This window comes from Aspergillus costaricaensis (assembly GCF_003184835.1).
Source record: "Aspergillus costaricaensis CBS 115574 unplaced genomic scaffold BO79scaffold_3, whole genome shotgun sequence".
In the NCBI taxonomy this organism is placed as follows: Eukaryota; Fungi; Ascomycota; class Eurotiomycetes; order Eurotiales; family Aspergillaceae; genus Aspergillus; species Aspergillus costaricensis.
The window spans coordinates 338427-358881 of record NW_020291803.1 but is presented as its reverse complement, the minus strand read 5'-3'; the positions used below and the strand labels follow the sequence as shown (position 1 = coordinate 358881).

The 20455-nt window shown below is 50.4% G+C and overlaps 8 protein-coding genes and 1 non-coding gene across 9 annotated transcripts; 3 read left to right on the top strand and 6 right to left on the bottom strand.

The window, feature by feature from the left end:
- Positions 1-2075: 2075 nt before the first annotated feature.
- BO79DRAFT_224543 (uncharacterized protein) lies at positions 2076-2633 on the bottom strand (the record flags this gene model as incomplete). Its single annotated transcript, XM_025683683.1, has 3 exons — positions 2076-2302; positions 2394-2555; positions 2609-2633. 3 exons carry the CDS (start codon positions 2631-2633, stop codon positions 2076-2078), a joined length of 414 nt encoding a protein of 137 aa, XP_025543853.1.
- Positions 2634-3120: 487 nt separating this feature from the next.
- Positions 3121-3366, top strand: BO79DRAFT_137247 (uncharacterized protein; the record flags this gene model as incomplete). The annotated part of the gene is made up of 1 exon (XM_025678111.1): positions 3121-3366. The coding sequence occupies one exon, from the start codon at positions 3121-3123 to the stop codon at positions 3364-3366; it is 246 nt and encodes an 81-aa protein (XP_025543852.1).
- A 3249-nt stretch (positions 3367-6615) lies between these two features.
- BO79DRAFT_187148 (origin recognition complex subunit 4) lies at positions 6616-9004 on the bottom strand (the record flags this gene model as incomplete). Its single annotated transcript, XM_025680525.1, has 2 exons — positions 6616-7364; positions 7436-9004. The coding sequence occupies 2 exons, from the start codon at positions 9002-9004 to the stop codon at positions 6723-6725; spliced, it is 2211 nt and encodes a 736-aa protein (XP_025543851.1). The 3' UTR covers positions 6616-6722.
- Positions 9005-10049: 1045 nt separating this feature from the next.
- BO79DRAFT_206816 (PaaI family thioesterase) lies at positions 10050-10685 on the top strand. The gene is made up of 2 exons (XM_025682048.1): positions 10050-10175; positions 10235-10685. Exons 1-2 carry the CDS (start codon positions 10074-10076, stop codon positions 10640-10642), a joined length of 510 nt encoding a protein of 169 aa, XP_025543850.1. The 5' UTR covers positions 10050-10073; the 3' UTR covers positions 10643-10685.
- Positions 10686-10702: 17 nt separating this feature from the next.
- BO79DRAFT_165388 (secretory pathway gdp dissociation inhibitor) lies at positions 10703-12929 on the bottom strand. Its single transcript, XM_025679252.1, has 8 exons — positions 12723-12929; positions 12643-12667; positions 12522-12581; positions 12432-12459; positions 11992-12337; positions 11386-11940; positions 11074-11331; positions 10703-11021 (listed from the first exon to the last, which is right to left on the bottom strand). Exons 1-8 carry the CDS (start codon positions 12766-12768, stop codon positions 10933-10935), a joined length of 1407 nt encoding a protein of 468 aa, XP_025543849.1. The 5' UTR covers positions 12769-12929; the 3' UTR covers positions 10703-10932.
- A 530-nt stretch (positions 12930-13459) lies between these two features.
- On the bottom strand, positions 13460-14490 carry mrpl4 (mitochondrial 54S ribosomal protein uL29m). The gene is made up of 3 exons (XM_025679251.1): positions 14092-14490; positions 13864-14030; positions 13460-13725 (listed from the first exon to the last, which is right to left on the bottom strand). Exons 1-3 carry the CDS (start codon positions 14456-14458, stop codon positions 13609-13611), a joined length of 651 nt encoding a protein of 216 aa, XP_025543848.1. The 5' UTR covers positions 14459-14490; the 3' UTR covers positions 13460-13608.
- Positions 14491-15546: 1056 nt separating this feature from the next.
- BO79DRAFT_224537 (NOT2 family protein) lies at positions 15547-17475 on the top strand (the record flags this gene model as incomplete). Its single annotated transcript, XM_025683682.1, has 7 exons — positions 15547-15628; positions 15698-15839; positions 15939-16465; positions 16519-16583; positions 16636-16898; positions 16955-17309; positions 17386-17475. 7 exons carry the CDS (start codon positions 15547-15549, stop codon positions 17473-17475), a joined length of 1524 nt encoding a protein of 507 aa, XP_025543847.1.
- Positions 17476-17781: 306 nt separating this feature from the next.
- gtmA (gliotoxin thiomethyltransferase) lies at positions 17782-18954 on the bottom strand (the record flags this gene model as incomplete). The annotated part of the gene is made up of 4 exons (XM_025684430.1): positions 18512-18954; positions 18389-18427; positions 18233-18289; positions 17782-18167 (listed from the first exon to the last, which is right to left on the bottom strand). The coding sequence occupies exons 1-4, from the start codon at positions 18903-18905 to the stop codon at positions 17782-17784; spliced, it is 876 nt and encodes a 291-aa protein (XP_025543846.1). The 5' UTR covers positions 18906-18954.
- A 491-nt stretch (positions 18955-19445) lies between these two features.
- BO79DRAFT_t34 lies at positions 19446-19578 on the bottom strand. Its single transcript has one exon. It is a non-coding gene; the product is annotated as a tRNA-Sec (tRNA).
- Between the last annotated feature and the right edge of the window lie 877 nt (positions 19579-20455).

Below are 20455 nucleotides of genomic sequence, written 5' to 3'. Positions count from 1 at the left end.
TTTTTTGTTTTCTCTTTTGGTTTCCACTCTTACGAGACGAGCGGAGAGGTCATATGACGAATATTTAGTTACAGTAGGTACTAGGTAACTAAGTATGGAAGGGCGCAAGTGTCGTCATTATGGGGCATGGAAAAATTTTCCCTCATATGCGGTTATACTATTATTCTGTTGGTGGGTTTTCGGGTTTGGAGGTTAGGGTTGAACTCTGGCGTGTTTGTCTATCTACTCACACAATCTATCTGTCTAATATCTATCTGCCTATTAGTCCGTTAGTAGTAGTACTATCTAGTGTGTGTGTGTGTGTTTGTGCGCCGCTTAGGAGACTGCGTTAACTTTCCTTAGTGTAAGTTCAAGGTAGTGTCTGGGCAATATGTAGGGGGCGGGATATTCCGCTGCCGCGGGTTTTAAAGTTCGCACTTAGAGTTTGCTTGATATGAGCATGTCTTAATTCTACGGAGTATCTAGTACTGTGATAGTCTAGCCTGGACACCTTGATGAACTGTATCTTGATGGCTGGAAGCCCCTGGAATTTCTCGACCTTGGTTTGTGGCTGATAGTTGAAAATAGTAGCAATTGGCGACGGACCCCCTGAACCAACATCAGGGTACTTCGTAAGTTTGATGTCTATTGGATTACGGGAGTGTCGGCTGAGAAAGACCTGTTTGTTTCAGCTGCTAGAGCTGAAAGTGTGGTTGGGAAGGCATCCTTTCGGCTTCCGGCATTTGTGATCCTTCTAGAATCATTTCTCCAGGGGAAGGGGGGTATGGGATGAACTATTTTAGGAGGATAGTTTATCTGGGGCAATGGAATGGGATGGGATGTGAATCCTGTCGGGCACAGGGAGACACGCTACATTGTACTACTGTGCTGTTAGTATCGGCTGCGCCAGATATCTGGAACGATAGTAAGCGCTTGGGGGGTTTCTAGAAGGAAGTTGTTGGAAGGGCTAAAATCCAGCAGGATTGCATGTCTAATCCAACTTACCATCACGGCGGGGAGATGTTATTAACTTACGTAGCATGTACGCACTGTTCCTGCACCGTGCAGTAGTTCGGTGGCGAAAGAAGCCCAGCTGAGGCTTCTAGAGCGGTCACTAGTCTTGTATACTACAGTAGTTTACCAGGATCGGACGACGCCGATGTCCATTCAGTTCACCAAGCTTTTTTTTTTCTGATTTTATTATACTTTATTTTCGACCATTTCCCCCTTTTACCTCCAATCGCACCATATTACCTACCTGAGTAGTTGAGATGCTTTCGCCCCTACGTCGCAATTTTCGATCGGCTGGGGATCTACAAGTCCGCAAAAACTCAAAGACCCATCCGTCAACAACGTGTTCCTTCCCAAGCAAGTATATCCTCCCCCCAGGACGGGAAGCGTATGTGGTTCGCAGGCAGTCCAATTTTTCCGACTGTTGGTCCTCCGATCTGCCGATCAATGGAAACCGTAGAAGGGATATGAGATCACAAGAAAATCATACGGTGTTCCCCGTTGGAGAAATGAGAAACTAGTGAGGCTGTATCCACGGTTGAGTTAATTGAGTTAATCTACTCCTGGGGCGCTATTGCTTGGTGGTTCTTTGTTTCGGGGCTGGTGGGACGCCGATGGATGCGCTAGAAGGATTCTGGAAGACTTCTGGAAAACGCTAGAAGGCGTCGGTCGGTTGGGGGTTGCTGGTCACCCCCACTCTTTCCATGTGTAAGACTTTTCCCTGCCCTTTTTTTTTTTTTTTTTCTTTTTCTCTTGTGTAAGTTGTTGGGTGAGGCTAGGGATTCGTACCTATCTGAGGTAAGTTAGCGACGGATCACACGGTGTACATCGGACTTTCCGGCATTTGTCTTGGGGGGCGCATGGTTGATTCACCGTATTTGTATGATGAATCCACAGGCCCCCGGATATGATGGGGGTGACGGGCTAAGGATTTACGGGAATACGGATTGGGTAAGCTGGGCGCTGGGGGCGGCCGGGCTCAAGGTTTACAGCTTAAGTGAGGAAGGGGGCGGAGATAAGTTAAACCGCATACATGTCACTTCCTGTCTAGTTTTGTCTTGTTTTAGAACTTTGCTAAATTGTCTTCAGGCTATTCTATTCTTTTCCAAGCAGGGTCCCGGGGAAATTGTCCGACTCCGGCGTCCAGCTACTAAAGGGCGTGAATTGGGGCCATGGCGGCCGATATCGTCGCGCGAAAATCGATTAGTCAGAAGCAAAACTCTCCGAGGGTCAACAGGCTCACTGCCTGAGTCGGTCAGTTCCAGGAGACGAGACGCACGTGGAGGATCTTCCGGGAGGCGGCCAATCGAACCTTGAGCGTTACATTGCGTATGGGAGGGAAACGGTATGGACTAGTCTCGTACAGACAATTACTTACCGCCTAAAGCGGCCAAGCCACTTACCGAAAACTGAAAATAAGGCGAGAAAAAGGCCCCAAAAGGATGTCGGAGTCGGAGGCGGAAAGAGCCGGAGTCGGAGCCGGAGCGGGGGGCCCTGCTTCAGGCCAACTTCAGGCCATCTTCCTTCGGGCCAACCTAATGCGCTGCTACTGCTGTCAGCCTGCGCTGCGATTGGCTGGCTCGTTGTTCTATCTTGTCCTGCTGCTGCTCCTCATCACCATGGCCATCATCATCGTCGCTCATGGTGTCTCCATTCCCATGCAGGACTACCTCAGCGCTTCTTCTGCTGAATAATTGAGATACGCCCGATGTGATATAGGCACACTATACATACCCCTGCCTGTCCTGCCTCAAAACGCAGTTTGGCCCACCATCGGCACAAGTATGTACTATGTCTTCTGCCTTGGCCTCAACCACGCCTTCCTTTCTGCCGCTGCAGAAGCAAGGGGTTACCAGCATGCATGATAACTACACTGGTTCCTATTTGATGCTTTCCTGTGGCAGACGCTGATCCTTGCTCTCCACGCGAAAACTAAACCCAAGGCTTTTTATCCTTGTCGTTGCCCCACCTGACCAGCTTCCAGGGGGTTTTCCCTTCAGCTATTTCCATAGGCAAATCGTGAATTATGATGCTGATTGCTGACTGGGTGATATGGGGAAGGATAGCCTGTTGTTTCCTTTTCCCACCATCCCGCAGTCGGGTCTTCTATGCTGTGCGACCTGATCGAAAATGGCTCGGATCACCATCCATCTGCTCACGCTGCCATGCGAAGGGGCAGCCGATTTGATTTCCCACGCGCACACACGCGAGAGACAGACCCGGTCTGCCCCGGATGCTGACTGGGTGCGGCGCGATGATGGAACCGGCGTGACAGGGATCTGTTCGGTTGATTGCATCGTCGGTGCATGGGCCAATGATGCCCATCCCCGACCATTGGGCGAACCCCAGCCGACGAAGTACGAGGCTGGCCGTTAGGTCAACTCTGAACAGTGTGTTTCTCCTGTCTACGGAGCTTACGAAATAGCTTGCTAGGATGTCTACATGTGTATGTGTTTAGCGACTGGAGGTCGCTATTCGGTCCCCTTAGTGTCCGGTTAGCCCAAGCGTGGCTTGGCTTGGACCGGATCATCATCAGCAGCATCAGCAACATACTTTGGGGCGCGGAATATCCCGTCCAGATTACGGAAGCCCATCAATGACATCTTTCTCCGGAGCGCATTACATTAATCTATCTTCTGCCCAAAACATTCAATAATCCCCAGACGAACACCTTACGACCGGCAAAACAGGCAGCCTCTCTTCCCGGCTAACCCCGCCGCCGATTCCACTTTGGTCCTGCGCCAGCTCAAGACGGTCATTTCATGCATTAGTGTGCAAGAGACGTGGCCCCGATTCGTCTTAGTTCCCCAGTCGACAGGCGATGGAGATGAGCCAGGATCGCACCAGGATTCGGTTCAGAGCCACGCAGTTGCATCGCCCATACGTACATAATCAATAACGGTGCATTCCGCCCCCATTATTAAGTCTATAGCGTGGTTATATCACAGTTATTTATGCGTGGGCATATACCAGCTCTGTGATATGGACGGGGTGCAAGTGCGGAGTATCGGTCCAGTCCTCCTTCCATAAGGATTACTGTGTCCCATATCACCACTCATACCCAGGGTGACCAAAGGAACCTAATCTCAACCGAGAATTGCCTCTGTCATGCTGATCGACCAGACTACCGCCCATTATTGGCCGGACTTCCGTTCGAACTAGTCCGGCAGCCTCCCTTGCTCACGGCCTGGCGTGGCTAGGGTTGCACAAGGCTGGTCGAGACCACTGGGGAGGGATGATGGCTCATTTCAGCCCAGGCTGCTGGCCAATCTTTGGTCATCCGCGGAGCACTACATGGGCAATGGTGCGTGAATCCCTCCCCTCAGCGTGCCCATGTACCTTGCCTGCCATGAGGAGACGGTGCAGCAGCAGCAGCAGTAGCATCATTCCGGACGCGGGCTGGTTACCCTGCTTTGCCATGAGGTGGTACGTACTAGGCAGTTTGAGCTAAGGCAGCTCTGCCGATTCCCCTCTTTTTTTCTGCCACACAGCCTTCAGCCCCGTCTAACACCATCGCGACAATCATCATAACCGTCCGTCGCCGCGATCTCACCTACACAGACCACCACAACCCACATACACATCATCTCCATCCCGTCCAACTACCTTTCCCTCCCCCACAGTTGACCCTAGCAGTAGGTACATACCTAGACAGCGACTAGATATGCAGCGGTAGGTCCAGAGCAGCACTCAGCCCCATCTCATATGTGTATCCTTGGCTACCTCACCACTAAAGTTGGTCAACCTAAGTATGACCCCTGTAGACCATCTATCACATCGCAACCCCTCCCAACGGTATCACCCAACCCACCGCACCAATTAGTAGTTAACCCCTTAGCACGAATCACATCCCCCATCACCGTTTAGACTGCAGAGTCTACACTAGTCACTACGCATCTTAGCAAAGTCAAGAATGTCAGGCACATCCATCCATCCATCCATCCACACAGCACTTCTAGTCATCGAGTCATTTACCTGTACTAGGTCGATCACTTTTATTACTTATCCATCCACGCGACCGATCATTCTGCGAATTACAAACGTATCTCGTACAGCCAACCTACTGTATTAATCGGCGATCTTATTGTTCACTACTCCGTCTTTATCGACTACTTGCCTAAATAGTACCTAATTTCCATTGCATAACCATATGCACATAATCAAACCATTGATGTGGATTTGATGATAGTAGACTTACTGACTTTACAATGGTCATTACACTGTAGAATATGCAGATAATGAGGCTGCTAGCGACTTGACATAGCGCTCGCAATGGTGGAATACTACGGAGTAGTGAGTGAGATAAATATTTCTCAACTATATTCTATACTATCACATACACGCAGATTATTCCTATCTTCTATGTAAAACCTACGCTACGATACGGCTACAACAATGATCATTCATTCAATTCATATCACTAACTACCAATGATTGAGCAACAACCCTAATACATATATACCCCAATACCATTCGCTTCAAATAAAAAAAAAAGAAAGAAAGAGACCTTTGTACTGACTTCTATTAATTCCATTATACCCGACCAGTTCAGCCACATGTCGTCAATCATTCTACAGTGCTATGTATGGATGTTCTGTCAGTATTATCCCCGGCCAATTGATCGTATACTATAGCATTATAATCATACGCAATCAGACTTACCTCTTAACTGAAGTTCATTTGATAATAATTTGAAGTTGGATCTATGTAACTCTCCACACTACTTGTTCATTATATATTTCATACATATATACTCATCCCACAATAAAAAGACACAAACATTCTAGCCACCTTACGTTAACTAAGTTAATACTTACTACTAGTAGGTAGTTAACACCAAAACCCAGCGAGGAAATTTATCCTCCCACGTAGTAACATCTGATACTAATAAGTAATGAGGGGTAAAATTCTCAAACCCACTGATTATCATCACTACTGCAACTACTACTGATTTAGCCAAACATCACTAACTTACTACCCACCTAGGTAGTAACAGCAAATCACACAGTAATTAATATGTTAGTAACTTAGTAAGTAATATTATAAACCAACCACCACCTACTACTCAAACAAGTAATAAGCGGCCGCTTATTACCCATGCATATTAACCAGATACTACATAATCTGATTATTTCTATGTGGGGAAAACAATAATTTAGTATAGTAGTAACTTGTCTAGACCTGACTACTAGACTACACTAGACTATGTCTGTCTAGTTATTCGCTAGGCTAGGCTTTCTGCAAGGTAGATTTCTCTTCCCTTTCCCCCTCCTCCATCTTGTTCTTTTCTTGTTTTGGTTGTTGGTCTCTCTCTGCGCGTGCGCCTAGGCAGACGTCTATGTATTTGCTGTCTAGGCAGCTATCATCTTCTAGCTAAAGAACGGGAAGAATACTAGGTAGCTACTGCTGCTGCTGCTGCTGCTGCCTAGTATAAGGGATAGGCAGATGTATATTTGTTACAAACGATGAGCAAAGTAAGTAAGTACCTTCGACCCGTCCGTCCCACCCCCCTCAACCCTTTATGTGGAGTAACGGAATGTGCAACATGCAACGTGTGTGTGTGTGTGTGTAAGATTCCTCATCATGCAATGCAACATAGTACCAAGTAAGTTTAGTTCTAGACACCCACATATTCCCGCTGTTGAACACAAAGCAAGCAAGGCTGAGTTTCCCCTCACCTCACACGGGCAATTCCCTGCACCGTGCAGGCAACATTCTTCTTTTTTCCTGGCTCAGCCATCCCGCCACCACCGTCCTAATGATCCTCCCGTGCCGGCCATTTCGACTACTTCGTCGAAGCTGATTTCCACCCGGAACATCCGTCCGTCTGCTGTGCCACTGCCCCCGCCGACGGGGCTGATCAGCCCCCAGCTGACGAGCTTCTCCCATGCCTCGCGCGCCACGTCCCGACCCCAGACCCGTCCCGGAGTGACCGCGGCTCCGGACACTGAGGCTGATGTCTTGGCCGTCGTCAGCAGTCGCACGTACTCTGCATACGCTGCGGGGAAGGAGAGTGCCAGTGGCGCAGCGCTCTGGAGCTGCGTGGTCTCGAAGCCTGGTTCGTATAGAGCTGCTAGGCGGGTCGCTGCGAGGAGGAGCGAGAGCGGGAGAGATGAGGGACTTGCGGAGGCGGTGGTCGACGCGGAGAATGGGAGAGGGGCAGGGTCCGGGCAGGATAGAAGGTGACTGGTGAAGGTGGTAGCGGTGGGGATCTCCAGGGAAGATGTTCCTTCGGGAGTAGTAGTGAGAGAGTGGGTGCTGTGGTAGAGGTCGCTCAGTCCAATCAGAGCGCTCGTGAAGAATTCCTTCACGGATTTAGTTTGATGGTATATCCTTCGTAGGTGGGATGCGAACGCCTCGTCGATCCATAGGCCCTGGAATTGCCCACTAGGGTCAGCAAAACGTGGTCTGTGTGGTTATTTGTCGTGCAATGAGGCGCACTTACCTGCAGATAAGCTCTCCATCCTTCCAGTAAGCGACTCCAGCTGTCAGATTGGAGGATGGCTTGCTCTTCGGCATCAGCCAATTCTAGCAGTTCCGAGACTTCCTCGTCTTCCAGGTTGAGTCCGGCGAAGCAGATGTCAGAAAAGGTTTCTAGGGATCGTGGCAGTGGAACGTAGACGTAGCGGTGGCTGAAGCGACTTTTGACTCGCTTCTCCAACATCTCCGTCACATCCACCTTGGTGGTGAGTCCAATCACTGCAATTGGGGCCTTGCGCGCCTGCGCGATATCAAACAAGTTGTACAGCAGTGTTTGACGAGGGTGTGTGACGAACAAATCAAACTCGTCCAGGACAATGACGATGGACTTTGCTGCGGTCGCAGTACCTGATTCATTGGACGGACCGTAGAGCTCCTCTGGGTGCGACAGAAGAGCAAGGAGTGTAGCCATGGTATCAGCGTAGCTGCTAACCTTGCCAGCTTCATCTTCAGTGTTTGTCTCACGGCCAAGCTGACGCCACATTTCGCGGAGCGCCAATCGGTCGTCCGTATGCAGGAAGCCATTAAGACGGACAACGTGGAAGTCATTCTTGTACGACTTTCCCAAAGTCGAGATGATCGTCTCAACGATCGCGGTTTTCCCGCTTCCACGAGATCCGAGAAGTAGCATCGAGTTACCTTCACCGACAGCCACGGTTTGTTCAATCAAATGGTTGACCTTGTGGTACTCAGTTTCGAGCCCTTTCAGTGGCACCCGTCGTTTGCCGTTCAGCTTTTGCGTAACATATCCTGTCAGTAACCGCAGCTCCTCCGTCAGACCTTCTTGCACAAGCGCTTGGAGCTTCGCAGCATAATCTGGAAGCGGCTCCCCGTTGGCGGCAACGGTCTGCTCAATGCTGGTCAAGTCATTGTTGACAAGATCCTGCTGTAGTTGCATCGACACGAGATCCTCCAGCCCATCCTGATAATCATCCGGTGTAGGAGACATCTGCGATTCGTCTCGTTTCTTAGACGCATCATCTTTATCCGTCTCGAACCGAACTGTAGCTTTCTTCGACCGCGTCCGTGTCGGCCGTCTTTTCGGTTGCGGAGACGGTTCGTCCTCGTCGTCGTCATCATCGTCGATGACCTCTGCTTCCTCCTCTTCCTCATCGCCCTCTGTTTCCGAAACATATTTGGCCCTGCGAGCGCTCCTCGTCGTTGACCCATTCGCACCTGGGGTAGAAGCATTCCTCCTGCGTGATGGCGTATTCACGACCTCGTCTCCGTACCTCTGCGGCGCCTTTCGCTGTCGTCCACTCGACCGTACTCCACCCCTCGTAGGTGTATCTGTAGTTTGTACTTCATCCTCCTTTCCAGTCACAGCGGCGCCTTGCGAAGATCGCCGCCGCTTTGACCTCGATGTAGCTGGCGTTTCTGGCTCTTCGGCTGCGGAAGACGCAGCTTTCGCCTGTTCAATTGCTGGCGAGGTGGGTACATCTTGAGCGCCCTCGCCCATGGTGGTATCTCCATCTTCGTCAACAACTTGTGCGTCCGACACCCTTCTCCTCTTGCTGGCGCGCGAGTCCTTCATTGTGTTGAAATGGGTGTTGCGTCGTCGGGGGAGGTCTAGCTGCACCACTCGCGGGTGCAGCTTCGTAATAGTCGTCTTTTATATCCGGGTATATAATAAGGATAGGTCAATGGCGCGCATAGGAAACATCAGAGGATGCGGCACTGGAGCGGAGGGATAGATGCGGAGAAGGAAATATTTTTGGACTGCGACCGGGACTTTCGATGAGATTGGTGGTCGGAATGAGGGGGAAGAAGATTAGGAGCTTGATTAGACAAAATTTTATAGCTTATATAGGTCTGATTATGACCACTGCCAGCTATTCTCATAGACTGGGGTTGGCTCAATGGAAGGATTGTACTGATTGTTGACGGAGAGTCTGGATGGAGTCGGGCCAGGCACGGGTGCCTTTCATGCCTGAGGCAGAAGACATGACGCCAAGTCAGGTGCATGTTCTTGACAGACAAGTTGGAAAGAACGTAATGAAAATACATACGAGCAACATCTTTCCAAACTCACCACAAGACTGTATGGACTGTCATCTTTACCATCTCCCCGGATATCCTATCCTTGTGAAAGTGGCTAAGAATAGGTCCATGACGAATATTCCCCCGGTTAAGATCACAAGCATCATGGCATAGCTTGTATATCACGGCCCGAATGCCGGGACAAATAACCACGCTTGAATGTCCCACCCAAACTATACAATGAAGTTAAAAGGCAAGAAAGTGTTACCAAGAAAGGAATTGACAAGTCATGGATTTGAGCAGCTATAGCATACTTCCAGGGCGAGTAAGAGGTCCATACGGACAAGCAGGTTTACGATGTGCCGGCAACCTCGGTTGTTTGGACCCTTATCCAAGGACATCGGACTATGAAGAGATCACCCATGCAACAGAGTAATTAGTATCCTCTATTCTCGCTCAATGAGCTATAAAAGTAGATTTCCCCTAGCCCCTTTACATAATTCTCAATAATAACAACCTGACCAAAAAAGAAAACCACGTGCTCATAATATTAGTCACATACATTCATCCATCGACTGACATCCGCGGCCATGGCTCCGACAACTCCCCTCCGAACATCCAAGATGCCAGCACCGAGCGTTCGTCCGCTATCCCAACTGACCCCGTTTGAGCAGACTGTGCACAGCTACTCTACGGGTCCTCCTACATTGGATAAGAACGACGAGGCACGTGCTATATACATTTGTTGCCCCGTTCGCAAACAGCATCCTAACGATCCGCGCAGGCCTGGGACTTCTTCCCGCACGAATGCAACCTTCGGTTCGAGTCCGCCACGGAGGGTCCCCCGGCTCGCGTCTCGTATCTCCTGAAAGTCATCCCAAAGCAATGCAATTACCTCCAGAACCTGCATGGCGGCTGTGCGGCCACCATGGTTGATATCCTTTCTTCGACGTTACTCATGGCACTATCCAAACCGGGCTTGTACTCTTATGGTGGTGTGAGTCGGAACTTAAAGACTACGTATATCCGGCCAGTGCCGGTGGGGATGGAGATCCGGCTGGTGTGTGAGCTGGTGCATATGGGGAAGCGGATGGCGCTGCTACGGGCCGAGATTCAGAAGTTGGATGGGAGTGTTTGTGTCGTGGCTGAACATGATAAGGCGAATACGGATCCCGCCGACACCAAGATCTGAGTTGGCCTTGGCGCATAATGATAGAAAGCAAGTTCTACACTGCAGATGTCTGTTAAGATAGAATTATTCACACGTCAGGTGCACCAGACACCAACTTATCAGGTCAACTGATGTATATGCAGGCCCGACTACTACTTCAAGACGCAAAACCCAAATGAGTGTGCGAGTCCAATAGTGGTATGATTCATGAGCGTAGAGAAAGTCCAAAAGAAATTAGGATGACTCGATTCAAAAGCGCCCGTAGCGTCAAGATATTACCTTACCCCAATATGCATTCCACGAAGATTTCCTTACTCCTCCGCAAGCTTCTGGCCCTCCCGGAGACCCTCAACAACCAACTCCTCGCCCGTCGCGCGACGGTAGATGTCCCGCACGTCGTCTATAGAGCGTCAGTCATCATCCTGCAGCAAGTCTACGCGCTGGGGGCTTACCGGTTGTGGTCTCAAAGTGGGACGAAGGGTCGTAGCTCTTCGAGATGAAGATGTTGTCCTTCTCACCGCTCTCGATAGGCTCATACAGAGGAATAGGAGCACCCATGAACTTCTCCTCAATCTTACCCAGGCGCTCGAAGCCAGGCTCCAGCTCCAGGTGGTGGTTGGCATCCGTCTCGGCAATGGTGGAGACGATGGCAATGTAGTAGCCCTTGGGGCAGACGTTGTGAGCCGACGACACCATGGCGATGTAGATATCTGGAGAGAGTCAGCACGAATACAATAGCAAGGTTCCTAGTTAGTAAAGCTTACCGTGCTTTCTGCCGACCTGCGATTGGGGAATGATCAGCTGCAGCGAGTCGCTGCTGTCGGTCTTGTCAATGGGGTGGTTCAGGATGCAAATGGCCTTCAGCAGGTAGCCGGTGACTCTGGCCTTTCCAGGGAAGTATGAGGGGTCTGCGAGAATCTTCTTGGTCTTGGTGGAGAAAGTCATGGACTCGGCCTCGTTGTCACGGTCCTTCATGGTGGCCTTGATGCCGGAAACCTTGCCGCTCTCGTCGTAGAGAACGTCGTCAACAGAGGTGTTGAGCATGTAGGTACCTCCGTAGATAGCGGACAGACGAGCGAAACCCTGGGGAAGCTCGCCCAGACCGTAGAGAGGGTAGATGTAGGGGGACTTTCCGTAGCGTGCCATCGAGTTCACGTACAAACGGATGCGGTTGATGGTCTCGACAGCCATACCCGGCTTGTGGATGTACTCATCGGATGAGTACAGGGCCATGGAGTGACCGACAAAGTCACAGGTGTTGGCCTCCAATCCGAACTTGTCGTACACTTCCTTCATTGTGCAGTTGTGGACGTTCAGACCTATGTTGCATTAGCGCCGGCGCTACAACGATCAAGCGTACTTGTACCTACCCTGGTGGGTGGAGGGGTCATCCTCCTTGAATTCACCAACCCATTCCAGGAACTTCTTAGCTCTCCGCTTCTCGAACATGCCCATGAGAGACGAGCGCAGAGCTTCACCAGCATCGGATGGCACCTTGGCAACGGTGGCCTTGGGACCCTTGCCTTGCTGGACGTAGCTGCCAGCAATCTGCTTGAACTCGAGGTATCTCGTAACATCGGTGGAAACCAGAATGTTGGTCAGCTCTCCGTTGGCCATGAGCAACTTGGGGACCAAGTCGATGTTCCAGTCGTTGACGCGACCATACTTCTTCCAGGGCTCGTCGCCGGGCTGGACGTTGCCGTACTTCTTGAACAGCTAAAATATGGAGGATGTGTTAGCAAGCCAGAATCCGAGAGGAAAGCTATTTTCAAGCTATATCCCACTTTTGGGGGTATTTATGAGCACTTACAGTCTCAATGTTCACCGAGGCAGCCTCACTGGAGTCACGGTTAGTGGCGGGTGGGATGACGGATAGCTACCAAGAAGCTGCCCAACTCACCCTCCATAGTGATCATTGCGATCGATGTGAAGCACCTTGTTTCCCTTGACACTGAGAACACTGTAGAACAAACTGTCAGTAAACTGCCGCAGTGGAAATGCAAGCAGCAAGGAGTCCCTACCCCGAGAGGACACACTCGGTCAACCCTGTAGGAGGGGCGTCAGTACAGCTGTCGTCGAGCGGCGGCGGGGTAGCACATACCAGTGCCGAGCACCACAACATCATACTCGGGGGCAATCTCCTCCATGATGTGTAAAGTTTTCAGGTGGGAGGCTATGAAGAAAGAATATACAGAAAAGAAATCTTAAAATGGGTCAAGAGGCACGCGGATGAGTAGTAGTAGAGAAGATGTGCAGGAAAGAGGAAGAGAAGGGGAAGAGAGAAGATGCGGAGACGGCAGCGGTGAAGTTGAAGGGGAGGAGGGCGAAACTGAAAGGAGGTCGCCAGGGTAGATTTGGCACCCCCCGCGGATCATCGATCAGGAAATATTGATTCGTTATTTGTCTTAACGCCCGCCAGCCTGGCTCCACCAGTCCAAATAACGTTGTCATTTCAGGGTGATTTGCTCCTTATGACCATGCAATTAATTTGATGGAGCATTCCCATCTTCAGTTTCGCCTCCTGAGTGCTCCTCCTGCCCCTTTTTTCCCATCGGTCGTGCCGCAGTGGATCGATCATGTCTTCCGCTTTCGACGTAACGATTAGCTGGTCAGCTCCCTGACTATTGGACACACTATCTGCTCTCATCTCCCTTATGGCTCTATAATGCACTAGTTATGAGAATTGACAGTCTAGATCTGGCATCCTTTCCGCCACAACCAGGTACAGTAGGTAGGGTTCTCAACGGAACTACAGAACACCGGCTCTCGATAATCAGGTCGCCAAAATCAAAACTAGCTGGGATTTTGACATGGAGAAACAAAGAAAATAATTGGAAAAAGTAAACCAAAAAAAAAAACGTTGCCAATAATAAGAGAACATATACTACATACTACTACATACAAAAGTACAGACCAATAGTTTCTATCGGAGCTCCTAGATTCAAACCCCGGTTCCTTTTGTGATATCTCTCGTGGAGCTGATGCCCTTACTCCTGGCTATCCTCCTGGGGCCGGTAGCCCTTTCTGTAGAGACGCTGGGCCTCCTCCCAGGCGTACCATCTTTCCCGAAGAACGTGCTTGATGCCGTTTTGCGTGACGCGGATCTAGAACAGCCATTCGTTAGCACATTGAGCATCAAAGTGAGCAGCAGCCAAATTGCATATCATCGACTAATTGCGATGGTGAAAGAATTATAGCTTTCGTAATTGTGAAACAGGGACCAGCAGCAGAACTGGACTTACCACACGATCCCGCTCAGCGGATTCCCACTCTCCATAACCAGCCTTCAGTCTCTTCCTTTCCATATCGCTCGTAGCTATGCGATTGCGCTCCTTGACGCAGACCCACCACAGGGAATGGAGATCGTCCCATGACTTCTCACGGAGTTCCTGAATCGACCACGAGCGGCCTAAACGATCGATAGTAAGCATCACAACGTCACCACAGCCTTATAGGGTCCCAAAACTAACCGCATTCGATGTCGTATGTCGGCGTGCTCAAAGCGGTCCGGTCCGTGGGGAAGAAACCCCAGAGTCCATGGTCTGGTGCGGCATTGCGCTTCGGAAGAGCGTCTGGGGAAACTGGCTTAGGCAATGGGTATTTCGACACGCCCAATCGGTACTTGGGGCCAGTGCGGTGAATAGCGGACACGGCGCGGACTTTGTTGAGATCACCACGGCCAGCGGCGACAGCGGCGGTGGAAGAAAAGTTCGAGCACTGAACGGTCGAGCGGTTCATGGAGAAATGGAGAGACGGGGCGAGGTATGGAGGGGGCAATTCGGCCAGCGGGAAAGCCCCGGACTGGCGAGCCAGTCGTAAAACAGACTGACGATGCATTGTGACCGTGAAGCAGCCCTGTGACGGCAAAGGGACTCAGTGGAGGATGTCCTTGCGGCCTCCGGATCAAAAGCGAACGGAACGGACTTTTGGGCGCCTAGATCACGTGTGCGGCTGCGGCTGGTAACACAGTGCGACCAGCTGGGGAACAACTTCCTACTTACAACATCGTGGGAGGAAACTCAGTCCCGGGAATGAGTTTTAAATGAGGTATTTTACTACCAATAGACCGGGCTTATTTACTATGGTCGGATCGAATAAGACGTATGTTGACAAAGTGGAAGAGTATGCCGATAGTGATGCCATTGATTACATAGATAGCTGGGAAGAAGGTGATGCACATGATCTGTCATCCCCACGTCTTGAGCGCTATATATTTTCTAATATACATAGTAATGTTGCCGAAAAGAAAAAGAATCCAGTAATCCATGACCAAACTTCCCATCACCCTCCCGATCCAGTGCGTGGTCGTGTGCTCATGGTTACCAAGAAAGCGAGCATGACTGTGAATGGGCGGCTAATGGAGGTCCGTGCAGGAACCAGAAGCGCGCGTCTGCAGCCACTCCACCTCCCAGAGCCGGCGCAACACTGTGTGGGCAGAGATCCTGGCTGCACATTGGTTTCTTATCGCTCACATGCTGTACCACTGTTTTTCTCTAAATCACACGCCAGAGTCTTATTCTTTCATCTGTACTGCTCAAACAACTATCCTGCATTATGAATAGGCCAGGTTTGTGATTTTCACGTTCTTCCCTTTGTCCTCCCGATCGGGCTTGCTACGGCAACCCCAGCAGTCTCCGATCAATGCTTTCTCTCATGCCCATTCATTCTCTTTGAGCTTCATCGTGCCGTGTGGAGGGTGGCTGGTGCTTGGATCCGCGTCTCGCTATCCATCGGGCTTCAATTGCAAGCTCTCTACCAGATGGATCTTCCTTTGCGACCGCAATAGCCTTCCTCGTCACCATGCCAAGCCCCTCCCCCGGCTTTGGTGAAGCAGTCCACACCCCCCGAATTTGGCACGTTCACCTGGGCTATGTCGCTGATCACTGTTATGGCTTCCAGGACCCGGCCCCCAGCCCTTGCGAGGCATGTCCGGCTTCCCCGCCCAACAACAAGCACAAGCTCGAAATGCGGCATTAGCATCGGCGCGCCTGCCAAACGGTAAACTTGGTGCGACTCATTGTCTGGTTTCGACCTGGTAGATCCGCCTTGAAAGCTAACGGTGTCGGACCCCAACAGGTAGCGGAGCGAATTGGAACTTCAACCTACCCGTGAGCGGAACGCCGGGGATACAAGGCAATCAGCAGCGCAACATTGGGACGATGGGAACGTTTGCACAGAGCTTGAGTGGTTCTCAACCTGCTACTCCTCTTGACTTATCGTGAGTGTGGCTTGCTCTCTCTTTTTGATTGGGTCTATGGATAGGCCTCCTGAAGGACACGTCGAACTTATTGCTGAGAAACCTGGCTGTTTCTTCCAGAGACTTCCCTTCGTTATCTGGAGCGCCTCCGCAATCGCAAACTCAAAATCCGAGCCATCTAGTATGGGCAAACGCCAGCCAACGTGCGATGCAGCAGACCCCTGTGCAAAGGCCGCAGCATGCTACCTCCCAAGCACCCTCACGAGCTCCGCAGACACAGACCCACCACCCGCAACAGCAATCGCAACCCTCGCATGACGACGTATTTCCCTCGGGCGCTCAGTTCGCAAACCGTTTGGACGATTTCCGGAATGGTGGTCAGGGCATCAGTGGTCAGTTAGGTGCCGGGGGGCAACCTCAAACCGGCAACATTGAAGAATTTCCCCCACTCGGACGTAATATCACCACGGACCTCGGTCAAGATCGGAGAGGATCATTGATACAAAGTACAGGGCTTGGCAACTACAACGGTGGCCTTCCGTTTACGGGCGTGAGCCAGGCTCAGTCTGCCCAAGCTCGCAACATGGTCGCCGCGTCGGTGAACGGACAAGAGCGGATAATGTCGCCTGCCACTGCAGGATCAGGGGGTATGTGTCAGTGACTTGGTCAGCCCGATCTCAAACTAAAAGGTTCTATTCAGGTATCGAAACGTCCCGATCGCCGGTGAATCAGGGGTCAAGCAGGGTCCCGGGGCAAGAAAAGGAGGTAAGGGTCGCGACCAGACACGCTTATCGTCTCGATGCTGACATGAATTTAGGAGTTGAACAACAGTGTAATATCGAACCAGAGTGCTTACACCGAGCAACACATTATGCGGCCACCAGGGTTTCCCGCTACTGGGAAGGAAGCTTCGGGGGCTGCGCAAAGTTCTGATCAATTACCACTGGCCGAAATGAGCGAGCTCGACAAGTTTGGGCTGGCAGGCCTGCTGCGCATGATTCACAGCGATAACGCTGATGTCTCAAGTCTCGCGGTAGGACAGGATCTCATGACATTAGGCCTGGACTTGAATCAACCAGAGTATGTTCTGGCCACTTCTTGAACTTCGAAGGCTTGCTTTTCTCACACCGTCCTAGACCCTTACATACGTCATTTGCCTCGCCGTTCGTTGCCTCCATGCCAGGAGTTCCTTTGGAGCAAGATTTCGCTCTCCCGGCGTGCTACAATGTCGCCAATGTCCAACCTCTCCAAACACGTATCCCGAGTTTCAGCGACGAGACCTTGTTCTACATATTCTACAGTCAGCCTAGAGATCTACTGCAGGAGGTCGTTGCGGAAGAGCTCATGGGTCGGAAGTGGAGGTACCACAAGATCGAACGGTGCTGGCTTACCCGCGACGAGACGTACCCCGGTCCTGTTGACGTTGATCGCGGCGTGAGCGAGAGGGGAGTCTACCTATTGTGGGACCCCGCCAGTTGGAAGAAGGTTCGGGTATGTCTACCGTCGTCTCTGCTTGATGTCGTCTCTCAATGACTCGCGTCACGTGCATACTGACCAGATGCTACAGCGCGAGTTTATTCTTCGCTACGAGGATTTGGATAACCGGATGGATCCGAACCGAAGTCTTGCACGGGTCGGATTTCCGCATAGTTCATGAATGTCTGAGAGGAGCACAGGGGAAAGGGGATAGGATCAAATGGCGTTAGGTTCACTACCAGTTTTCAGGTGACTGTTCCAGGTGTTGCAGTTTTGCCGAGCAACAGGTGTTTCTCTAAGCTTTAGTGGTCTATCCGGGACAAGGACATTCATGCGAATTCAATGACTTCTATGACCTTACTTGTTGGTGCTTCCAACTAGCTGATAAACACGTAACCAGAGCATTTCCATAAGCACTAACACTACAGATAAAATCAATGACATTCTCAAAGGTACTCTCATTACCCAGACCCATCACCTGTATCGACTATGGCTTCCTCCCCACCGCAAGAACAGCCACCGGATCCATCCTAACCACGCCCTCAGCTCCAAACTTCTCCTCCAAATACTCCCTAATCACCACCGGCGCCTTCGCCTCATACATCTCCCGCTGCTCGGGCGTCCAAAAAGCCCCAGTCACAATAGGAATCATCCCCTCACCGACCTCCATGAATTCGGATACAGTCAACGAGGTCTCCCTCTGCACAGCAGTAACTTCCGCATCTTCAAACCCTTCCTCTTCGAATCGAGCTTTCACGAAAGCCTCGTCGTCCCAGCCTTCGTTATGCAAGGCCAGGAACTCTTTCATGGTGGGGAACTTGACGTTCCAGGACGTGGCTTCGATGGCTTCTTTCATGATGACGAGCCAGGACGCTGATAACCTTTGATTAGACCTGCTAATTGAAATTGCGGATTGAAAGGGAAAGGCATGGACATACAAGTCCTCCACGTCGAAGTCGCAAGCACGCCCCCGGACTGGAGAATACGGAAACATTCTACCGTTAACAAACACACCTTGTCAGCTGCTTCACTTCCAATCGATCCCCAATCCAAACAATTTCAGCGAACCACCAGCATGAATAGTAGTTACTCACCTCTCATCGCAGCCCTCGCATCAGGTATCATCATGAACGCTACCAACACACATCATCAGCCAACCATGCATTCCTCCACAAACACACCACCCCCACCACAACCAGAATGTCTATACCACTCACCAAAAGCCGACAACACATGCGTATACCTATCCCCGGGCAACCCCGTACACTGAGCGTCCACGACCTTCGCCTCAGCATTCACCCACCCTTCCCTCTCGCTCCGCAACTTGGTGTACTCCACCATCAGCTCCGTCACATCTCCGCAGGTCAGCGTCCAGTTTCTCTTGACATCTTCAGGCAGCGTGCTGTTGAGATAGCTGGATACGACTCCCAGTCCGCAGGCGTTGTCGAAGACGACCAGGGGCTGCTTCTTGTCATTATCACTGGTGGTAGATAGGATTCCGGATTGCTGGACGAGAGGGGCCACGAATACGCCGGTGAGTTTCTCGGCGAGGTGGTAGCGGGATACGAAGGCTGGGGTGAGGTATGAGGAGGGGAGGATTTTGGGGGGCATTTTGAGGGATGGTTATGTGGAGGGGTCTGAGTTTGTGGTGTTGAGAGAGATGGGTATTGGTTTGGGTGATGATGGGGAGGAGGGATGGCTTGAGATAGGGCGCCTTTATATATCTTCTTTGGCTGCTTCGTGTTGCTCGTTCTACTGCTTAGCTGTGTGCTGAGGCGCGAAGGATGGGAGTATGTCTCCGATATGTCTCCGCGAGCACCTTGGTGACTGTTTCTCGGGGGCTTGGATTGGATGGATGTATTATCAGCTGATGATTATCTTTCTAGGCCCGTGATACCTATGGGTAAAGCCGAAAGGATCCGATTGTATGGTTTACTTGGTTAGTTGGTAGAGATGTCTCCCGGAGTTGTTCGTATACTTCCATCCCAGCCTGCCATGATGGCACACCACAAATTTGGAAAACCAATGATCCAAAGAGACTTTTCTGTAAAGCGCCAGGGGATTAGGACAAATGAAATAAAATTAAAAGGAACGAAAAGAGAATGCAATCTTATCTGTCTAACAAGACCGAAAAAAAAAATAAAAAAGAAACGTCCCGGGAGAGGATCGAACTCTCAACCTCACGATTAACAGTCGTACGCGCTAACCTTTATATTGAATTAGTAACTGATATGATTGGATTGAAATTGTTGAAGGGTAAGCTTACCAATTGCGCCACCGAGACGACTCGTTGAAGAATTGCGTTCATCTTGGCTATATCAGGGGTGACTTTTGGGGACAGGGGTGATTAATTATCATCACCCCTATATAAAAGCTGTTTGTTGTCTTCACCTGTTTTTGAGAGTGGTGATAAATTCTGATTAAGTTGTGAAACGGTTCGGAAATATATTCCAGGTGTTTAATATGTTTTTGTTATGTTATGTGCGATATGGGATGACTGCATACTAGTACTAGTAAGTAGTATCTAGCGATGGATCTGGCATCCGGCTTCCTGTAGATGTACAGCAAGTTCCTCCTTGGCTTGTATTGTATCGGTAAAATATGTATATAGAGGCGGATTTCTAGATAATACCTTGAATGAATTCTCTTCCTCTCATTATGCCATCAAACCAAATTTCGAAAAAGGCGCTCCGGATCGCGCAGAATGACGTTCATATTATCATGGACTAAGGAGGGTTTCCCTATTAATTGGAATCTGATGGTGAGCCTAGATTGCTATTATTAGACAGCGCAATATCTGGCATTTGCATCTGGTCAATAAAGTCTCTGTCATGGGCATCAAATACTACTTTCGAAACTGTTATCGTTAACCTGACGTGGCACATGAATAGTTGCAGGATATAACTTATGACCACATGAACTATGTAAAGAATTGGTCTAGCAAGGGAGAAGAGAAACTCCCATATCCCTCGATTGAATCCGACTCGAACTTGCGATTCGTCCGATATGTTAGTAGTATAGCACGAGAGTAGCGTTGTGTTGATTGGAGGTTGCCAGCATACAATCATGTAAGGCTACCAGACCAATAATTTATTGTTCCTTTGCCCATGAATCGACTGTTTGGCTCGGCAAAGAGAAACGAAAAGTAGGGGGAAGGTGGT

What these genes read in the sequence shown, in the direction of transcription:
- BO79DRAFT_206816 (XM_025682048.1), top strand. Translation starts at nt 10,074, where the DNA reads ATGCCAGCACCGAGCGTTCGTCCGCTATCCCAACTGACCCCGTTTGAG. An exon ending in CATTGGATAAGAACGACGAG is followed by an intron (nt 10,176 to 10,234) that starts GCACGTGCTATA and finishes CGATCCGCGCAG; the next exon opens with GCCTGGGACTTCTTCCCGCA.
- mrpl4 (XM_025679251.1), bottom strand. Translation starts at nt 14,458, where the DNA reads ATGCATCGTCAGTCTGTTTTACGACTGGCTCGCCAGTCCGGGGCTTTC. An exon ending in GACATACGACATCGAATGCG is followed by an intron (nt 14,031 to 14,091) that starts GTTAGTTTTGGG and finishes TCGATCGTTTAG; the next exon opens with GCCGCTCGTGGTCGATTCAG. An exon ending in CCGCTGAGCGGGATCGTGTG is followed by an intron (nt 13,726 to 13,863) that starts GTAAGTCCAGTT and finishes TGGCTGTTCTAG; the next exon opens with ATCCGCGTCACGCAAAACGG.
- BO79DRAFT_165388 (XM_025679252.1), bottom strand. Translation starts at nt 12,768, where the DNA reads ATGGAGGAGATTGCCCCCGAGTATGATGTTGTGGTGCTCGGCACTG. An exon ending in CCTCGGTGAACATTGAGACT is followed by an intron (nt 12,338 to 12,431) that starts GTAAGTGCTCAT and finishes TCCATATTTTAG; the next exon opens with CTGTTCAAGAAGTACGGCAA. An exon ending in CCACTTTGAGACCACAACCG is followed by an intron (nt 11,022 to 11,073) that starts GTAAGCCCCCAG and finishes GACGCTCTATAG; the next exon opens with ACGACGTGCGGGACATCTAC.